Source organism: Pan paniscus, chromosome 2, assembly GCF_029289425.2.
Source record: "Pan paniscus chromosome 2, NHGRI_mPanPan1-v2.0_pri, whole genome shotgun sequence".
Classification (NCBI taxonomy): domain Eukaryota; kingdom Metazoa; phylum Chordata; class Mammalia; order Primates; family Hominidae; genus Pan; species Pan paniscus.
This window is the reverse complement of record NC_085926.1, coordinates 12,873,363-12,894,551: the sequence shown is the minus strand read 5'-3', so window position 1 is coordinate 12,894,551 and position 21,189 is coordinate 12,873,363. Positions and strand designations below refer to the sequence as shown.

At 54.7% G+C, this 21,189-nt stretch overlaps 1 protein-coding gene and 1 long non-coding RNA gene across 16 annotated transcripts in view; one reads left to right on the top strand and one right to left on the bottom strand.

Annotated features, from left to right (window-relative positions):
* IQSEC1 (IQ motif and Sec7 domain ArfGEF 1) overlaps positions 1–14,705 on the top strand; it is a 382,440-nt gene extending 367,735 nt beyond the window's left edge. For 7 of the 15 annotated variants that reach the window (XM_034955853.4, XM_034955854.3, XM_034955855.3 and 4 more), the window contains 5 exons: positions 124–223; positions 2,491–2,652; positions 3,400–3,576; positions 9,104–9,153; positions 10,407–14,705. In XM_034955853.4, coding sequence (XP_034811744.1) covers positions 124–223; positions 2,491–2,652; positions 3,400–3,576; positions 9,104–9,153; positions 10,407–10,949 — 1,032 coding nt within the window. In that variant the 3' untranslated portion in view covers positions 10,950–14,705. The remainder of the gene's footprint in view (positions 1–123; positions 224–2,490; positions 2,653–3,399; positions 3,577–9,103; positions 9,154–10,406) is intronic. The other 8 variants (XM_034955859.3, XM_055109513.2, XM_055109511.2 and 5 more) reach the window with 3 other exon arrangements.
* Positions 1–21,189, bottom strand: part of LOC129397376 (uncharacterized) — a 68,013-nt gene that overhangs the window by 32,426 nt on the left and 14,398 nt on the right. The gene's annotated exons all lie outside the window — the stretch shown is intronic.

Here is a 21,189-nt window from a genome sequence, read left to right as displayed (position 1 = left end):
CTCACGTGGGCTTGTCCCTGTCCTCCTGACTTTGAACTCCAGGAGGGTCCTCTGACCAGAGGTCCCACATAGTCAGTGCCCCCCGAGACACTGTAGCTCAGCTCTGTCTCTGGCTGCCTCCAGGTCACCAAGATCTTCCAGAAGAAGAAGAACTCGGTGACGTACAGCTTCCGACAGTCCTTCTCCTTGTACGGCATGCAGGTCCTGCTCTTCGAGAACCAGTGTAAGTCTGCCCCCAGGGCCTGCCTGGAAGAGCACATGTCCCAGCTTACGCTCTTTCTCCTGGCTGCTTTGAGGACAGAACCGCGGGGGGCTTCGACGCTCACCCCTGTTTTATCCCCAGAGAGCAGATTGCAGCTAGGAGCTCCGGTGAGCTGTAGGCACAGACCCTCAAGAGGCCCATCAGTCAGCTGAGCCTCATGTAATAACACTGGACAGACACTCAGTTTGCTTTTACTGGTACTTCGTTTCTTGCAGGTGATAAGATTTTTAAATTTATGGCAGAAATACATTTATTTAAATAAAATGTTGATAGAAAAACATTAAGTCATAGGTGATATGCAAACATGGCCCAGAACACAAGCGACAGCAACCCATGAGTGTCCGCGGAAGTGAAGAACTGAGCCCCTCAGCCTGGTTCAGATCCCAGCTCTGGCTCAACTGCTGTGTGGCCTGGCTCTGCAACCCCTCTGGCCTCTGTTGCCTGGGTTGTAAGGTAGTGCCTGCCACAGGGCCCCCATCATAGCTGCTGGAACACAGTGCTTTGCAAGGGTTAATTTTGATGCCCTGCTGGAAGGCCCTGGGTGAGGCCTGGGAGTTTGGGAGGCTCACACCTGCAGCACCCCACTGGCTTCCATTTTACCTTGCTCCTTTCACTCTCCACGGCTTCTCTTCCCCCTCCTTTGTCCCTTCCCTGTTGGAGGCTGAGCCAGTCCTCCTGGGCTGGGGAGCAGGGGGCCACCTGGAGTGTCCTAGGGAAAGAAGCTGAGTGTCCGTGCTTGAGCAGTAGGGGTCCCTTATCCTCTCAGAACTAGGTGTCACTGTCTGTCTAATCAGCCTTCTATCTGCGGATTAGAACAGTGTCAGGGACCTGCAGCTGGACCATCCAAAACCACAGGCCTTGCGCCTGGATCTGGGGCTCTCTGTCCCCTTCAGTCTTCAGTGGGACCAGGGACAGCCCGGTAGGAGACCCTGCACTCCCTGTATGCCCTGCTCCCCACGTGCCCAACAAGGGGCACGGCATGCCTGCCCTGGCCGCCTCCCCACCTCCTGCCATTCCTGTCCCATCGCAGGCTGCAAGTCATGCCTTGCCTTGGTCCCAGGGGAGGCCAGTGCCATCCCCACATTGTCCTGACCAGCAGTAGCCTGCTCTCTGAGATGGTGGCATTGACCCCTGCTGCCCAGGGCTAGGGTGGGAACTTAGTGAGATCCTGGCAGCAAAGCTCCCAGCAGGGGGCCAGGACCACTGTGGACCATCAGGGCAGAGGCTGCACCTGGATCATGTCTGTGGTCCCAGGGCTTGGCCTTAGATCGTGGGTGCCGGGTGCTGGCAAGAGCCAAGCCTGCAGCTTCTATAGGACATGCCGTCATTCCAGGGGTCTCAAACTGGCAGCCTGGGAGGCAGGCCCAGCTCAGTTATCTTTTATATGGTTTGCATATTTTTAAAAAGTTTGCTGAGCCAGTCTCTACATCAAAATGTAGATATTTTGGGCCTCTCTGAAAATCAGAAGGTTTGGTGTCACTAGGCACATGTTCCCACGTGGCAGTAATGGGCTGCATATACATACATGTGCACACATATGCACACAGGAGCACTCTGCAGCTGCCCACAGGCCCACCTGGTCTGAGCCAAGGTGGGATTGGTACTTGGTCCAAGAACCTTCAAACATCCAGTGGCTGATGCTCTGCCAGTGACTCCCGCTGCCGGAGCAGCACTGCCAGGAGACCAAAGCCCCAGGGACCCTGAGAGCCTGGAGGTGGCACCAGGCAGGTCTGGGCACAGGGTTCCTTGGCTGTGGAGTGCCCATAGTGCACCCCATGGGAGCTGTGGGCCACAGGCCATTCGGGAGAATATGGCGCTCACTGCTGTCCAGAACTGAGATGACTAGAGAAGACTCCCACCTTTCTCAGGACGCAACCTCTGTCCTCCTCCAGGACTCGGCACCTGGCAGAGTGCCCAAGGACCTGGAAGTCAGGGGCTGGGTCTCCACAACCTTAAAGTTAGGGAAGAATGGTGGCCCCAGCAGCCTCCCCTGAGCTCGACCACTTTTGTCCCTGAGTCACATGTGGAGCGACACAGACCATCTTTCCCAAGTCGGGAGATGAGGTTGCTCTGCACCCCTGCAGCCTGCCACTGCGGAGGCTGGACTCCCGGCACTTATCCCAGGCTCACGCACAACTCAGCCCTACCATTGTTTCCTGACCACAGAGGAGATTGCAGAGAACACACTGAGACCCGTGGGCCTCCTCCCCTCTCCTTCCCTTTTGCAGACTACCCCAATGGCATCCGGCTCACCTCGTCTGTCCCTGGAGCAGATATCAAAGTGTTAATAAACTTCAACGCCCCCAACCCTCAAGACCGGAAGAAATTCACTGATGACCTGCGGGAGTCCATTGCGGAAGTCCAAGAGATGGAGAAGCACAGGATAGAGTGTGAGTACCAGGCCTCATGGACAGAAGGCCGAGACTTGCCAGACTCTGGCACTTGCCTCCCCATGTCAGGGCAGTGACTTCTGAGCTCACAGAGACAAGATGTCCCCCAGTCTTTTCTGGCCTTCCCTATGGCCACATGATGGGGCAGTCTGTGTTCCCAGGCTGCAGGAGGCACAGAGGGAGTCCAATCCATGACCCGCCCTACCTGTTGCCTGTCGTATGTCCATCAAAATACCCTGGCTCTCTGGTCATCCCGTGCGCAAGAGCCCGCAGAGTTCCCAGCTGGCCTCTCTGCACCTCGTCATCTTCTGCATCAGGCTCAACCGACTGATGGGTCACACAGCCAAGGCCATCACTGGCTCCAGGTCTACTCCCTGGCTCCAGGTCTACTCCTGGGAGGCACATGGGACTCCCTACCACTGCCCTCTCTGTGGAAGACCCTGGCTAATCTTTGCTCATCTCTCAGACCCAGGCAAGTCTGTGCCTCCCTGTCCACTCCCGAGCCTGGAAGGTGACTATCCTTCCTGCAGGTCACAAGGCCCTCTGGTCTCTCTAGCCTCCCTCCTGGGATCTCCTTTCTGCTCTTTTGTCCAGGGTGGCCATCACACCCTCTTTCCCAGAAACAACCCTTCCCCATTCCAAGCAGATGGTGGCTCAGGACAGTGCTAGCTCCAAGCAGAAGGCCCCGTCTCCTGCCCACTCTAGGCTGTGCTCCTCTCACCAGGACCCTCACCCTCTCTGTTCCAGCGGAGCTTGAGAAGCAGAAAGGCGTCGTGCGGCCCAGCATGTCCCAGTGCTCCAGCCTCAAAAAGGAGTCGGGCAACGGAACACTGAGCCGGGCCTGCCTGGACGACAGCTATGCCAGCGGTGAGGGCCTCAAGCGCAGTGCCCTCAGCAGCTCCCTGCGGGACCTCTCGGAAGCCGGTAAGAGCTTGACCTAGAACCACCTTGCTAGCCCAGCGCATGCAAGACCGAGGCAGGGCGTCTGCATTCAGGGCATGCATCACGCGGGGCAGGGCCTGCGGCGAGGCCAGTGCGGCATTTCCCCTGACCTTCCGCAAAGCAGAGCAGCGTGTGACATACAGAAAGGGCGCCCCAAAAAGACACAGGGAAACAGGACCCAAACGTCAAAAAGAAAGGCATTGCACACGAATTAGCTGGGGAAGTCACCCCCATTTTCCCTTTCTTCTTCCAGGGGTTTTATTTACTTGTTTATTGATCTGGGAAGTCGCTCTAGCCCGAGTGAGCCGGCGGCTGTGTCCCGTGCTCTCTGTGCGGCCGCGTCCCTGTGCTTCATGCTGATGAATGAACTTGCGCGGAACCCGCTAATCTGTCTGGCGCCCCCTTGCCCACTGTCCCCGGTCTTGCTTTCCCTGCGGGGCCTCCTCTCCTGGGAAACCCGGGCCTCGTCCAGCCCAGAGGCCATTGAGCAGCAGCCAGGGCTGGCTCCGGGGTCCGGGAAAGCCCTGGTGGGAACTGTGATGTTGTGGTTGTTTCTTTGTTTCTGTGTGTGTTTAATTTGCTGCCAGCTGTTTAACCTCCAAGCAAGCAGCACCCCTGAAACTGCCTACATTCCTGGGAGTGGGGCACCGGGAGCAGCAAGGCTCAGGGGCTTTTGCCAGCAGCTGTGGCCCAGGCTCTCCCTTGTGGGGCAGAAGAGAAAAGAGGCACTGGCCGACCGGTGGGTGCCGGCTCGTGCCGCTGCAGCCTGTGTTGCTGCTCAAGGAGTGTACGGGAGGGTATCATAGCCGCCCTCCGCCGAACAGTCTGTCCACCAGTCAGCGAGCTTCTCCTGGGAGGGGCCCCGGGGACTGCCTGGGGCTGCAGTGGCCCAGCTTGTCCCACGCAGGTCTGCCCCAGGAGCCTGGTGTGCCTGTTTTGGGAAAACCCCCCCTCCTGGGGTTGCCTGTCCCACCTGCCCCACCTTAGGACTCCCTCCCGCACCTGCCCGTCAGCAGCCTTGCCTCCCCTCAGCTTAGTCCCTCTCAGGCCCTTTGGAGTCTGCCCTTTTTTTAAGTTGGATTTTTTCCTTTGTTTTCGTTTTGTCATTATTATTATTATTTGCCATGGTAAAAAAATCAGAAATTCATTGCCAGTTGCCAGCATGAGGGTTGAACCCAGGGCTTCTCAACCTCGGCTTGATTGACATTTTGGGCCAAGTGACTCCTTGCTGGGGGACCGTCCCGGGCTTGGCAAGATGTTTACTCGCATTCCTGGCCTCTACTACTGGTTGCCAGTAATATCTTCCCTGTCATGACAGTCACTGATGTCTCCAGAAATTGCCAGGTATCCCCTGGGGGACAGAATCATCCCTGGTTGAGAACCACTGGTTTTCCCAGTGGCCTTGTGAAACACAGCTAAATGTCACTGGACTGCTTTGGGCCTCTGCAGGCTGTGGGCTAGAGCCTCCGTTTGAGTTTGTGCAGTGTGACAGGCCCTGCCCTCTCCCTTCCCTTAGCCCCTCTCAGGCAGCAGCAGTTCTGCCAGAACCGAGGCCCTTGAGCGCCATCCACCCCAGGGCCCAGCAGTCAGGACCTCAGCTGTCCACCCTCTGCCAGAGCTTGGGGGTTGGACAGCCACGTGCCGGCCCCACGTTCGTGTGAGGGGTGGGCCCACGGCCAGCTGCTTTCATGTAGGGTGACGATTGCTGTTGTCATTTGGGAATTCTGAGCTCAGACGGACAATAGGGACTGAGACCCCACCCTGGGCCTGCCATTGAAACAAAAGGAGGAACAGATCTCAGGGACCCCCCTGTACCCAGAAAGGTTTGGGGGTGAAGCGAGGTGGGGTTTGAGTCCAGGCAGCTGCCGAGGCCCCAGGCTGGGGAGAGGCCACCTGTGATCTCCCATCGGGACAGGCAGGTGCTGGCAGCCTTCCTGGGGAGGGGCAGGGCTGGCAGCAGGAAAGGTCAGATGTGCTCTGGACCAGATGGGGGCTGCAAGCTCCCCAGCGGCAGCATGGCCCCACCTCACTCACCACGGCCCTCACAGCACTGAGCCTGAAACACCACGATGAGCTTGTGGAAGAGGTGAGCCTGCGGGACAGTGTCCCCTCCATGTTTGACACGTCACTGCTCCTGGAGCAGGAGACCCTGAGAGCAGCTGTCCCAGGTCTGCACTCGACATCCATCCAAGGGAGGACATACCACAGACATGAAGCCAGGGGACTGATGAAGTGGCCGTAGATGGTGCCTGAAGGAACCCATCCTCAGGAGACTGCAGAAGCCTCTGTTGTGCCAAGAGTTAGAGGGAAGGGGGCTGGCACCGGCCCCACTGCAGTGCATTGCCTGGTGTCTCAGCCCTGGTCTCCCTTGGGCTAAGACTCCCCACCCGGTGCTCATTCCAGTGGCACAAGAGCCCTGCTGACCCAAGACCAAGGACCCAGCAAGGACTATGGAAACAGGGTTCAGCCAAGTGGTGATGGACACTGACCAGTGGCCCCCAGCGGCCCTCCTGCCCCTCCCTGGCCAAGTTGCCCAGCTCTGAGTCCTTACGGAGAGGACCTGCCTGCAGCAGTCTCCATGTCCCGTTACAGGGGAGCAGTGACAGGCACCAGTGGTGGGTGGACAGAGAAGCGCCCCTGCCACGTGTGAAGCAGGCCAGGGCCCAGAGAAGGTGGTGCTTCCTCTTGCCCTGGCCACATCCCTCCCCACCATGTCAGGCCCAGCAGAGAACATGGTGCAGCACGCAGATGCCAAAATCAGACAGCCTGAGCTCATCCCCCACCTCCGCCTGCGCTCTCTAGCGGTCAGACCCTGTGGGCCCGTTTCCCCAGCTGCAGCGAAGGAGTCGATGCATGGAAAGCCTTTCAGGCATGCCTGGCTCAGGCAGTGCCGGCCGAGTGTGCATAGCTATCATTTCTGTTATGGTCACTGACACCGAGCAAGGCCACCAGCCCAACCACAGCATCGTTGAGGGTCACAGGACGAGGATCCTGGGTGGGCAGGAGAGCACTGCCACGTGACGCCCTGCCCTGACTCTGAGGAAGCTGAAAAGGTTGTGAAGAATCATCCTGGGAGCCCTTCAAGAAAAATGGTTCCAAGTCCCTCCAGGCTCTGCCCAGGGCTGGCTTGGCCTGATCAGCACGTGTGTGGTGTGAGCCACTATTCTGGCCTGCCTGACTTCATCAGCCGGTGAACCAGGGCAGGTGTGGGAGGCTGCGTATGCATGGGATATCTGCACGGCTGGCTGTGGGCGGTTATGGTTGTGGGTGTACCTGTGAGCACAGGGCTCTAGGACTCAGCACAGAGGGAGCCCTGGGGTCACCCTGCATCTCTTGCTGACCTGAGACATTGAGAAAGTAGATTGTAAGACACTCAGCGTCACTCCAAAACAGCCAAGTAAGGAACTCCTAAGTGTTCACCCAAGTTGGGCAGGGGTAAGGAGGGCCATGTTCAACTCCAGGTGGGGACACTATGTGGACCCCCAACCCCAGCCTTCAGGGCTGGCCCAGGTCCTGTCGGAAGCTATAGGCCAGCCAGAAGGAGTTGCCGGTTACAGACGGGGAGGCCATCTCCCCTCTGGCCCTGGTTTTTAGTCAGCCAGAGAAGTCCCAGGCGTTAGGGGTAGGCTAGAGAGCTGATTTGAAAACCTAGAGACATTGGCACTCTGTCCCTCCACATTTCCACATGGCGCCACAATGTCCTGAGTGTCTGATGGCCGTGGCCACCCAAGAGCGGGGTGGAGGAGAGAGGCCATGTCCTGGGAGGCTGGACTCTACTTTGCTCCATGTCCCTGGACCACTGTGTTGGGCAGGAAGGGAAGGAAGGTCAGCCCTTCTTCCCATACTGGCTGAAAAATAAGGAAATGTGAGCCTCCTCTTACTTCTGGCTGAGAATTAGGGCCAAGGTTCTACTTGGCTGTCCTAGTCTTCAGCAACTGGTGTTGAGCCCTCTTGCCCTGATGTGCCGTGTGGCCCTTTCCCAGTAGTGGTCTCTGAGGGCCACGTCACACAAGCCAGAGCCACCCAAAGCCCTTTGCTGACCCCAACTCCCACCTGGACCTCTGGTTTGGGGTCAGCAGACAAGGCAGAGGAACTGGACTCCCCTGAGTCTGTGCTGTGATGCCCAGGCCGAAGCCATGCCAAGGCACAGCCCAGCACACTCAGATGGCACGGGGAGGCTCGAAGCCCACAGCACTTCCTCCACCTGTCACTGGCTGGTGGCCTTGGGCTAGCTGGGAGGTGCAGTAGCTTTCCCAGAGGCTGGGGACGGGGCACAGTGGGGAGGCCCAGCAGTTGCTTCCTTCTTCCAGGCTCCTGGGCCCAACCCGGCCTAGGGTCCAGCTCTGAAGGCAGCATGGCCAAGTTATCCAGCCTTAGAGGCGGTCGGGTGAGCAGGTCTGGGTGTGAACCCTGCTGCCTGTGAGAATTGGGCCTCAGTGTTCTTCTCTCTGATATGGACACAGTGGCGCCTATAGGGTTGACATGTCCAGCGTAGTGCTCAATACATGGTGATGCTGCCCAGATGGAAGCTTCTAGAGTGTCAAGTGGGGAGGACTGTTTCTCCCTCCCTCTTCCCATCCCCACTCCCAGAGAGCTGGGCCCCTGTCATGCTCCAGGCTTGGTGTTCCTCAAAAAATCCACGGAGAAGTCCTCAGGAGGGACTGTGGAGGCTGGGCGGGGCCAGGCTGGGCCTGGGCCCTATGCACCCAGAGCCAAGAGGAAGACCTGGCCTTGCTCTGACGGACCCCGCATGCCGAGTGCCTACTGTGTGCTCTGCGCTAGGGCGTGACGAAGATGCTGGCAGAGACCTCCTGGCTTAGGGAAGGCTTTGTGGCTCCTTTGGGGGGTGGTGCCAAGCAGAGGAATCCCAAGCTGGAAGGCGGTTTCCGGCAGTCCCCAACCCTGTCTCCTGCCCCTGGCCAGGGCACTGCACAAACCAAAACTGAGCTCCTGCGGGCAGCCGGGAGGAAGCGGGGATGTGAAGTTGTTTCCTCTTCACCCTCAGTGCTCGTCCTGCCAAGGAGGTGGGAGCATATATGTGTGTGTGCGGATATACACATATATATGGCAATCACTGAAGGTAGGCATGCAGTACCTGCCATGCTGTTTGCAGCTATGTGGAAGCTGCCCTCACCCCTCCCCATTCACCCGAGTCAGGGGTGAACACACAAGTTGGGGGCGTCAGGCCCACCTGTACACATGCCTCAGCCCCAGGGTCCCTCTCAACAGACTCCTGGTCCAGGAGGAGTACAAAATTGGGGCTGGTTTAAAAAAAAATTTTTGCTTTTCGAAAACTTTATTTTTAAAATTCATTCTTGCACTGCTGCTGGCTTCCCCACTGAGCCCCTCCTCCCACCCCTCACACCTGGCTCCTGCGGGCAGGTGGGCCCGGCACCTGTGCCTGCTCCCAGCAGGGGTGCAGGCTCTGTGGCAGCAGCGTGGCATCAGGCAGGCAGCACCCCCAGCCTCATGTCCGCGTCTAACTTCTGGTATTGCATGTTCTGGGCAGGGAAGCGAGGGCGTCGCAGCAGTGCGGGATCGCTAGAGAGCAATGTGGAAGTAAGTAGGAAGCGCCTCTGTCCAGCTGGCTGTCCTGTGTCGCCTTCCCCAGTCCTCAGTTCATATCTGTTGTCTTGGTTTTTTTTTTTTTTTTTTGGGTTTTGTTTTTTTTTTTGTTTTTTTTTTTTTTTTTGCTTTTCCTTCCCCTACTGCACAGAGATGCAGACACCCACTCCCCGCCCCTGCCTGCCTGGAACCCTGTGCATGTCAGCTTCTCTGTGCCTAGAAATATCCATGCCTCTCACCGCTTGTTTTGGACTCAACAGTGGGGGTGGTTCTGGATTTTGTGTTTTGGTTTCTGCTTAACCCCATCACCTGTGGTCCCTGAGCATGGTTGACCATCCCCAGCTTCCGGCACCCCCGCCCGGGCCACCCGGCTCCCACTCACCCTCCACACTTGCTGTTGGATGTTTTTGCTGAACCCTTGACTTCCACGCCCGCCCATCCTCATCGCTTTCTTCTTGGAGTTTGATTGCTGTGTGTCTGCGGCAGGACACCATGGAATTGCTTAGCTTGTGGGAGGAGGAGTGTCTTGAGAGAAAGAGATTCAGTGTGGATTTCATGATATTTCACTCATCCTCCGGCCATCTCTGTATTACTGTTCACATCTCTACCTCAGCTTGCAGATCTTTTTCTGTTACCTTCTTTTTCCTTGTTTGGTTTGCAGTAGGCAGCTGTAGTGAAATGCCTAGGCAGCCCATTCTCCCAGAGGACAAGGTTTCTGAGCCCCACCTGTCCCTGTCACCACCTCCCCTGAGACCTCAGGACCCACATGGGCGGATCACATGCCCTCAGACCAGTTGAGCAGTCCCAGGAGAGCTGAGGGCCCTGTTTTCAGCAGGAGCAGGGCTCCTCCTCCAGGCACATCAGCTCCTCTGCACTCGCCACACACAGCGCACAGACACCCCAACCTAGGGGTTCCAATTTGAAACCTCAGGCTGCTGCCAGGACCAAAGTGCTTGTCAGAATGAGACCAGAAGTCCTACTTCTGCCGTGGTGGTCAGAGAGATGGGCCCCTCCCCTGCCCTCACTCCCCACTTTGGTCAAGGCCAGTAACCCCCAGCTGCCCTGCACTGTAGTGAGAGGAGGCGGGGCCCAGTCCAGCCTCACTGAGCCCCACCCTCTGGCCAGTGAGTTGAACTAAAAGCTTAGCAGTCAGTGGGTGAATTTTTACATTTGAAAAAAAAAAAAATCATTCTGACCTAAGTGCTTGAAGATCTTTTAATTTTGATTTCTATGAATTTCCTTTTTAGGGGTCCATCATTAGCAGTCCTCACATGCGCCGGAGAGCTACATCAACACGAGAGTGTCCATCTCGCCCACACCAGACTATGCCCAACTCATCTTCCCTCCTGGGCTCCTTATTCGGGAGCAAGAGAGGGAAGCCCCCTCCTCCCCAGGCCCACCTGCCCTCAGCCGCAGCCCTGCCACCCCCCCACCCACCGGTGGTCCTGCCTCACTTGCAGCACTCTATGGCTGGCCACCACCTGGGGCCCCCAGAGGGGCTGCCGCAGGCCCCCGTGCACGGGCATCACACCCAGTACTGCCACATGCAGAACCCTCCCCCGTACCATCATCACCACCACCACCACCCACCCCAGCACATCCAGCACGCACACCAGTACCACCACGGCCCCCATGGGGGCCACCCAGCCTACGGGGCCCACGCCCACGGCCACCCGCCGCTGCCCTCGGCCCACGTGGGGCACACAGCGCACCACCATGGGCAGCCCCCTGCCCCGCCGCCCCCCACCAGCAGCAAGGCCAAACCCAGCGGCATCAGCACAATTGTGTAGACAGCCTGGGCAGGGGTCCCAGGCTCCCTGAAACAGCTGCACACCACACAGGGCACGCCCGGGGGTCGCCAGCCGCACACCAAACCCGGGGCACTTCTGTTGCCATCTCTCCCCTCTGCCCCTCACAGCCCAACCGGAGCCCCAGGAGCCCACAGGGCTGGTGTTGTGTGGAACAAAGGCCCAGATTTCATTTCTTGTTGGCACCCTGGGCTCTGCTCACCTCAGTCTGAGGGATGGGTGGGCCTCAGACACCATCAGCCTTGAAACGGTGCCGCCAGCCAAGTAGTGTTGAACTGCCTCCCCCACTCCAGCTCTCAGCTCCCTGTGCCCTAATGTACATGCATATGAAAACCCAACCTAGAAAACGAAGAAATGAGATACAAAAACAGACAAAACAAACCCCAAAACTTGCTGCATTATTGCTCTTTTATTGACAATGGGCAAAAAAATAAGTAGACCTGATATGGTTGATGAAAATACGTAAGTAAACTTTATATAATATAAATATATAAATATATAAATATATATATATATACTGTATAGGTAGTACTTGTGTGTGAAAGGCAGGCGTTTCAGTCCACATTAGCAATACCCACCTTACAAGGAGCTCCACTTACCTAATAGGAAGACAGTACCTTAGCTGGGTGTGTGAGACAATAGACCAAACCCTAAATGCTAGGAACAAATTCAGATACTTCATATTTTCATACAAAGAAGTCCCTCTAGGACTGGCTAAAATCTTTACACAATCATTACTAACTGTGCCAAGTAACATAGCATCTAACTGTTTAAAAAGTCCAGTATTGCTTTGTATAAATCCTTATTAACAGAATACTATCATAAATAGTATTATAATGCTGTTATTTCAGGTAAGCAAATAGCTAAACTGCAGTACACTCTACAGTAGCAACTCAGGACAGCTGGTTACAAGCTGGTTGTCTTAGGACATTGGTTACACGGATTCTTAGACACTTTAATGGCTGCGATAACTGTGACTCTCCATGATCCATGTTTCTTTTATGCGCATATGATTTGACGCACACTCATTCAGAGTCCTCCGAGAGGGGCACCCATACACGGCAGAAGTGTTCATCTCCAACATGAAAGTGACCAGCTCTCATCCTCGTCTCCCCAACACCATAACGTCCTCATCCCGCCTCCAACCCACACCAGGCCGAAGCCCTCAGAGAGTGTTTTCATCAGGAACCACTCTCGAACCTGAAGGTTGACTTTAGCGTTTAGCAACCCAGGGCGGTGTGTGTGTTTCCTGTTTTGTTTTCTGAGTGGTAGCAGTGATCATCGTAATTCCATGTAGCCATGTGCTAGCAGAACCCCTGTGTCATCACCGTGGCCCGTGTGACCCCAGCCGACGAGTGCCCGGCGGAGCCCCCGCTGCCTTCCCATGGTCCAGTGAGCTGCCAGGGCATCACATGACTCTCAGCTGTGCTCTTGTCGCTTCTGTGTTGTGGTGACACCATGCGCTCCCCGGGGCCAGACCTGCACGCGGCGGGTCTGTGCCCGAGTCACCCACGGGCCATACTTTGTAGTTTCAGCCTTTCGAGCCACTGCAGCCGTCAGTGCTGTGCTCCTAAGCCATGGGACCCGAGGACTGCCCCCCGGCGCCTGCCCAGGCGGAGGCCCTTTCAGAAAGGGCGAAGCTCACGCCTGACTCTGCGGGCCGCGGGGCCGCGTGCTCAGTGGACAGCGTGGTGAGCCGTGGCCGGACGGCAGGAGGAGAGGGGAGCCCCCTCTGGCTGTGTGTCACCTTGGCTGGCCGGCTGGCCAGGGTTTTGCCGATTTCCCTCCTCACATCCCTCCCCCCCTCGGTCATATCATTGAGATCACCGTACCAGCAAATCTGCAAACTAAGCACTTTGTTAATCTCCACAGAGAGCAAATACAGCAATCTAGAGTTTAGCCTTTTTAAAAATGTGACTTTAACCCGCCCACCTGTGTCCTCCCATTGGCGTGGCATTTCTTTGGTGTCTGCTCAGAAAGAAACAGCATGGGACCGTGTGATTGGGTCCAGGCTGGGCTGTCAGGGAAGCGCCCTGGTGTCCCCGACTCATCAATTCTTGGGTCTTTTTTAAAAGCCAGGCTCCCCAAAGCACGCTCTGTCTCGCAATTTTGAGAAGGTGGTTCCGACCTGGAAGCGTGAAACTGCTGCATGTCATCTGGCGTCAGCTGTGAGGCTGCGCTCTGCGTATTGTGCGTTTGCAAAATGTATTGGTGTGACTGTAAACACATCGTTGAAGTAAAGCGATTACATATTGAGTATGTCAGCTTTTCTCACCCTCTTCTGTGCCGGGAGGAGAGTCTAACTGTAACCTTTAGGTTGTTCCAGAAAAGATTCAGGCCGTTTGGCACAGAATTGCTCTTTCTGAAGGGTAGCAGTAATGAATAGGAACAGACAGAAAACCCCAGGAGGGGCTTTCAGGAAACTCTCCCTCTCCATCGCCATCCTGCAAGCTCCACAGCCTCGGGCTGCCAGCCTGTGGCACTGTCCTCGGTGTGTCCTGGAGCTGTGCTGGGCAGCAGGGCCTTGCGTAAGGAACTGCTGGAACCCACTGAGCCCTTCCCGGGGTTTCCCGCCGCACTCAGTGTGTTCCTTCAGGCTAGTGAGGTTTCATCCTGTTTTGTTTGCAAGCTTATCAAAAGTTTGTGGAAGATACATTGTTGGGTTCCAGAGGCTGGAGTCATGCTGCCCACATCTTGTTTGGGAAAGCAAAAGCTCCCAGTGAGCTGGTGTCCCCGTGTGTCTTTCATGGGACTGTCCCCTTTAGAGATCCCCACCTGTCAGAGCCACAGCTTCGGGGTCCTGTCATCACATCCCCTGGGAGGGGAGGCAGGAGGCGGCCGAGGGCCCCAGGATGTCTGCCTGGTCCCTTCTCACTGTGAGGACGCCTTTGGCACACCTTTCTCAAGTCACAAATTATTGCAGTTACATACAGAATTGCTGACAGGAGCAGGAGACACTGAGGGAAACAGCTGGCAATGTGACAAAAGTCTTTTCTGGGACAACAATCAAATCATGTATTTGTATTTTTTTAAGTTTACCAATGAATTGTACAACAATGTAAAAATAAAGTTCATCCTAATATGCTGTGCACATCTTGCTTAAAAATGTCTTCAGCACCCAGTGCAGTGATCTTTCCCTCACACACTGCATGCGGCAGGAGCCTCTTGTTTTTTTTAATGAGCTGAAAAGACAGATGTTCACAGCTGATGCTGGGTGTTGACTCAGCGCCACGGGAAGCTCTGTGCCCGCAGGTAAGCACGCACAGTCTTACAGTTCTCCTTGTAAAATATCACCCTTCCTGCCTGAGAAACCAGTACATTTGTATTTTATGTAACAACAATAGTCAAGGCAGCATTGCAACACTGAGCAGGGTGAGGTGGGGGTGCTGAGCACAGGACAAGAGGGAGGAGGCCTGCCCTCCATTCAGATGCATCTGCGTCGCCCTTCTGTGTGCAGTCACATCGAGACTGCACACAGCATGCATCTCCTCTTGGAAAATATCTTTTGCCTCCGAGTTGTTTTAAGCAATTAGAATCAGGTCCTGAATCCCCAGACTGTTCAGAGACTTCAAGGGACACCTCCCTCACAAGAAGCCTGGCACCCCCACTGTGTACCTTTGAGAGGAAAGGAGTGCGTTTGTTTTCATCTGCATTCTGTTTGTCAGTGGCAACAGACTCTATCAATGTAAAACCATGGTTGTGATCATGTGGGGAAATCAAATAAATCCTTTGAAACTCTCGGATTCTCACTTTTTCTGAAAAGTCCAGAAGTTGCCCTGTTGGCCAGACCCAGATCTCCAGCTGATGAGTTTCCCCATTACTTGTTGTGACTCTGGGCACTCACTTTCCTTGAAGACATTGGACTGACTGAGGACACTGATACAAAATTTAAAATAAAGGGACACATCACAACCAATAGAAGGTTTCAAAGGTATTTATAATTTCTAGCAACTTTCAACAAGTGATGGTCCTTTCATGGAGTTAGAGGGGATGAATTCTATTAAGCATTGAGGTACACTGATTATGACTTAGGGAAAAAAATACCCAGTGGCCCAGTCCCCAGTAAAGATGGATGATGACAGGAGTTCAGAGCAGCCTGCGTTTCCATGTTGGCTCATATCATGTACAAAAGCCAAGATGGTAAAGTCATTCTCCTGGAAGGAAGGGGCCTGTGAGGATGTAATTGGCTTCTACGATTTCTCCTTTCCTGGCCAAACATACTTCCTGAGAACACCACTTTAAACTTTCAGTGCATGGGATAAAATGAACTGGCATATCTAACTAGTGGGGGGAAAAAAAAAAAAAAAAGTTAATTTTGGTGACCAAAATGAACTCTGGCCCTCCCTCCGTACAGCACATTCTGATTGAAAGATGTTCTCACAGGGGCCCCCTCTTCCAGTCTCATTCATAGCCACTACTGGCTCATCTAGACTGAAACCAGGAAACCAGCCATTTCAGTGCACACACACAAGTGCCTTGCACAATGCCTGTTTCTGCAACTGGGCATCCATCCCTTTTACAGACTATTCAGGAGCCCTTCAAGAGAAGCTGGGTACAAAAATTCCCTGAAATACCCGGTTCTGCCTCAGGGTTTGATTTTTACTACGCAGATCTACAGCCCAGGAGCTGCTGGAGGTAGGTGAGCTAGGCCAGGGCTCCAAGGTGCTGATCTTCTGGGGATTGTGTTTGTCTCCCCCTGCCCTGAGATTGTGAGCTGCATGATCCGCCTGTGTGTGTCCAGTGACAGCCCCAGGACTGGGCTTGTCGGCATGCATCTATCTGAAAATGAATGGATGGCTGGAAGAGGCAGGGGTTCAGGTCACACCACCAGCAGCAGCTGGTCTTTGAGAATACCGATCACTGACATAATTAAAAAAGGTATGGAAACCGGTTTGCTCATCCCCCCCCGACTTCCCTTAACACTGAAGTCTGGCTGGGAGACACCTGACTCAGACCTTGAGATCATGGTTCTTCCTCCTCCCTGGCTGCACGTGACTTCTGTGCCACCGAATCCCAGGAACATGTTTAGCTTCCCTGACCCCTCGGCAGCTGTGACTCTGTTCGTGCCTGCCTCCTTGAAATGCTGGTTCCCGGGCACCTCTGGGCCATGTGCCCTTTCTGCTCTCTGGAGACTCCTTCAGTCTCCTGTGCAGGCCAGTCCTCCTCCACGGAGCTCGTGTGTGGCTTAGGTCAAGTCCAAGCCCTCTTCCTCCCTTTCCCCTCTCCTGAGGCACCCTCACACAAGCCCACGGTTTCAGTCCACCTTCTCCATGCCCCTGGCTTCCACATGTCATCTCCAGCCCAGACCTCTACTCTGGGCACCCATGTCCCCTTGGTGTTTCTGACAGCCCAGCCCTGCAAGCCCTCCATGACCATGTTCTTCACCGTATAGCCCCATGCAGCGGAAACCTGGTCCTCTCCTCTGTTCCCTGTCCTGGTGAATGACATCACCATTGACCTATTTAAACCAGGACCTGGGGTTGCTCGTGACTTTCTCCCTGGTGTCCTGTCCATCTTTCCCCGAACTCTCTTGATTTGTGCCTCCTGCTGCTTCTGGAATCCATCTGCGTCTCTTCACGTCTCACCCCACTGCAGGCCCTCATGTCTGTCTCCTGGACTAGAGCTCCCTGGCCTTGGCACTGGCCTTCCTGGGGGAACCCCTGTCTATTCCCCACACGGGTCTTGCTCTGTTGGCAAAGCTGGAGTGTGGTGGTGCAATCACGGCTCACTGCAGCCCTGACCACCTGTGATCCTCCCACCTCAGCCTCCTGAGTAGCTGTGACTACAGGGGCGTACCACCATACCTGACTATAGTGTTTTTTGTTGTAGAGACGGGGTCTATGTTGCCCAGGCTGATCTCGAACTCCTGGGCTCAAGCGATCCTCCCACCTTGGCCTCCCAGAGTGCTGACTTTACAGCCGTGAGCCACTACACCCAGCTGCCTAGACATGGAGTCATTTTTTTACGGTGCTCCTGCTTAAAGCCCTATCGGTGATTTCCTGTTGCCCTTAGGAGGAAAGAAATCCCATCCTTCACATGGCCCCTGCCTGCCCCTCAACAGTCACATTCCCCTCACATTCCAGCCATACCAGCCTTGATTGTTTTGTTACTGTTCATGCATGTCCTTTGACAGTAAAGGTCAAAAAGTCAAGACAGTGTCTGTCTTTGTACATACTGTAATCTCAACATGGAGCACAAAGTGGATTTCCTAAGTGAATGCTTTGGGAGCACAGCAGGAAATGTGCTACAACGCATGACACCATGTGGCGGCAACATGAGATCAGGGCCCAGAACATGAGGTGGGGACCGTGCTGGCAAGGCCCTGGGGCCCGCTGGCATGCCTTGCTAAGTAAAAATTGGGGCAGTGGTCAGAGGCTTTTAGACATTGTGTTTTAACTTATGTCGAGTGTCTTTTAACATGTAGTAAACCTAGTGAGAATAGATTGATGAAAAACAGGAAAAAAAAGTCCCCATAAGCTCACTACCTCAAATCACGTATCATTGAGTATGTGGCCAACTGTTCTTCCACCGTCCCTCCATACATATTTCTCAGTCACCTAGTTTACATCTCTGCAGTGCTTCCCAAACGGTACTGTCAGTGTTGCTTGGTGCCCCACGTGGAAAGTGTCATCAGTCACACACCTCTAGGGAATGACGCATTGCACGCAATTCAATGCGTTTCTTTCTGCTGGACCTTTTAGAGCCTTTGGAAAAGATGGTGTGCATATATGAATAAATCTCTGAACAATAACCTGTGTACTCTACAGAATACAGTTTAGTAACAGTGTGTGTGTAAATGCTATTTTCCCTTAATCCACTGTGATGAGGCAGTGGAAGACTCAGCAATTTATAATGTCTGCATAACATTCCACCTTACGGATGTCCCATAACGTGTTGCCATGCAGATAGTGTTGTGTTGGCGAACAAGGAACAAACGGAAAGAAATAATCGAGTTTCTGACAGAGTTGGTGATTCTGGCGAGGACTGGAGCCTGGAGAGGGGGACACCATGGTTCTACCACAATGCTGAGTCCCTGGGATGACCATGGACCCCGTTTTGGTGCTGCTGGAGGCCAGGTATCCCCTGAGATGCCTCTTAGCTCAGTGCATTCAGTTCAGTGCCCACTTTTCAAGAGACCCCATCTCACCGCTCAGCCCAGAGCAGGCCTGTGATAAAGACCTGGCGGCTGCTGCTTGCAGGCATGGGGTGAAGATCACCCACCCTCATTTCTAACGTGGAGCTTCAGGAATTTCAAGGCCCTCAGGGAAAGCTTTTCTTGTCTATTATTCCTAACCACACCCCACCCCCACCTCCACAGTAAAGTGTTCCAATTAAATCTGATACGTAGAACCTGAAGCACTTTGTCATTTTCTATGTAGTTAATAGAGAAGAACACATTCTAAAATGAAAATACCAGAGGATAATACCTGAATTGGAATCTCTTCTCACACCCTCTGAGAACTTTTCAAAGAACAAGGAGGGGCCACATGCTGTGACTCACCCCTGTAATCCCAGCCTGAGCAACACAGTGAGACCTCCATCTCTACAACATCAAAACATTAACCAGGCATGGTGGTGCCTGCCTGTGTTCCCAGCTACTCTGGAGGCTGAGGTAGGAGGATTGCTTTAACCAGTGAGGTCAAGGCTACATGAGCCATGATCACCCCACTGCACTCCAGCCTGGGCCACAGAGCAAGACCAAGTCTCCAAAGCAAAGAAACAGTCACCTATAGCTGTCAGACCTACACTGTGTTTGGGAAAGAGCAAGAACCACAAAATTCACTTAAAGGTCAGTGGGAAAATCAACATCTTAGAGCAGCAGAGTTGATGTAGAATCACTTGCCGGTGAGGTGCAGGGGGGTGCACAGCGGGAGAGGGTGGGGAGTCCTGTGGAGGTTGTGGGTGGGGTGCAGGGATGGGGGGGTGCACAATGGGAGAGGGTGGAGAGTCCCTGTGGAGGTTGTGGGGGGGGGGCACAGTGGGAGAGGGTGGGGAGTCCCTGTGGAGGTTGTGGGGGGGGTGCAGGGGTGGGGGGGTGCACAGTGGGAGAGGGTAGAGAGTCCCTGTGGAGGTTGTGCGTGGGGTGCAGGGGTTGGGAGGGTGCACAGTGGGAGAGGGTGGAGAGTCCCTGTGGAGGTTGTGGGTGGGGCAGGGGAGGATGCACAGTGGGAGGGGATTGAGGGGGTCCTCATGGAGATTCTGGGTAGGGTGCAAGGGCAGGGGGCTGCACAGACGGACGGGGTGGGGAGTCCCCATGGAGGTCCTGGGTGGGATGCAGGGGGGCATGTGCAGCTGGAGGAGGTGAGGGTCCCCTTGGAGGTCCTGAGTGGGGTGGGGGGGTGCACAGCTGGAGGGGATAGAAGGTCCCTGTGGAGGTCATGGGGGGGGTGCAGGGGTGGGGGGTACACAGCGGAAAGGAATGAGGGGGTCCACGTGGAGGTCCTGGGTGGGTGCCAGGGGCAGCCAGGGGGGGATGCACAGCCGGAGGAAATGGGGTGGTCCCTGTGGAGGTGTGATGCACAGAGCAGGAGGAGGGAGCTGCCCTGAGAGGAGAAAGGCAACCTGCTAAGCAAGAGCTACAGGAAGCACCTGGACAGGCCATCGGGCCAGAAGCACCTCGGAAGGGTGTCTGGGAGCTTTGGTGATGAAGAGCAAGAAGGAAGCAGCTAAGAGGGGGGCCTCATCACAGAGATGCTGTCAAAGATTCACCAAGCCCACCTAAAAGTATTTTATTACGGGAACTGCAATTCACCTTAGCAGCGCAAGAGGGCATGATTGCACTACCAAACCCAGAAAAGCACCCATGCATTTAAAAAACTGGAAGAGAAGGAAGAGAAAGGGAAAGGCAGTCAGCCTATCCGCTGCTGCACTGTTAGCAGGTGAGAGTCGGGTGATTTTATTGCAGCTGACAGTGCTCAATAATAGCACAAGGCCAGTTAGGAAAAGCGGGCACCGTGGGCATTAGCAGAAGTCACTATTACCAAGGCAGCCCTTGTGACGGCTCATTTTAGCAGTCACCTTGACTAGGCTAAGGGATGTCCAGGGAGCAGGGAGAACGTGATTTCTCGTGTTTCTGTGGGGGGGTTCTGGAAGAGATGAGCACTTGACCCAGTGGACTGACTTGAGGGCCACCCGCGCCAGTGTGAGCAGGCCTGCTTCAATCTGCTGAGGCCCAGATACAACCAACAGGAGGAAGGAGGGGAAATTTGTTCTATGCTTGACCTAGGACATCCACCACCTCCTGCCCTTGCGTATGAGAACTCCAGGTTCTTGGGCCTCTGGACCCCATGTCTTAAACCAGAAGCCCCCAGGTTCTCAGGCCTGTGGCCTGGGACTGAGAGGGACACCACCAGCTGTTCTGGTTCTTAGGCCTTTGGACTCGAACTGAATTGCACCATGGGCTTTCCGGTTTTCCAGCTTGCCACTGGCATATCCTGGGGCTCCCTGGCCTCCTGAAGGGCATGAACCAATCAATTCCCACAATAAATCCCCTCATGAGTGTGTGAGTGTGTGTGTTTGTCCTATTTGTTCAGTTTTCTCTGGAGAACACTGACTAATACAGCTCCAGAACAAAAATAAAGCCTTCCTAAATACAGAAAAAATAACCAAGCCAAAAAGGGAGAGTGGAACAGACCAGTCTTCAGAATGACAGCCACACGAGGACGCCATACTCCACATAGTGAATTCACAACAGCAAACAACCTTCCAGAACAAACCAAAGACACCAGCTACATCAAAATGCAAGTATGCCTAGCTCCCCTGCTAAGAGAAAGGTCTTTGAAGACCTTGTATCCATAAGCTACCGCCACCCTAGTTCTCTGGCAACCCCAAAGTGTGCAGGAAACAACCACTGATTTCTCAGCCCCCATCTGCAGATGCACGGGGTTCCCCTGGTCTAGAACTGGGTCAGTCTGAGCCATAGGGGGTCTAGGACTGCTCCACATATCCCTCATTCTCCTGACCCCACCGGTCGAGGCCTGTCCTGGTCATGGCAATAGGCTGGAGTGCAGGAGCATGAGCCTGGCCCCAAGCACATAGCACACCTTTGCTCACGCCAGGTGCACCACAACCCCATTGACCACTTTGCTCCATGCCCAGCCCAGCGTCAGAGGGTGGAGAAGTGTTCCCTGCCATAAAGGGAGTCATAGCTAGGGTATAGACTACAAATACATTCCATCTACCCCAGACCACAAAGCAAAACCCACCAACTCTCTGCCAATAC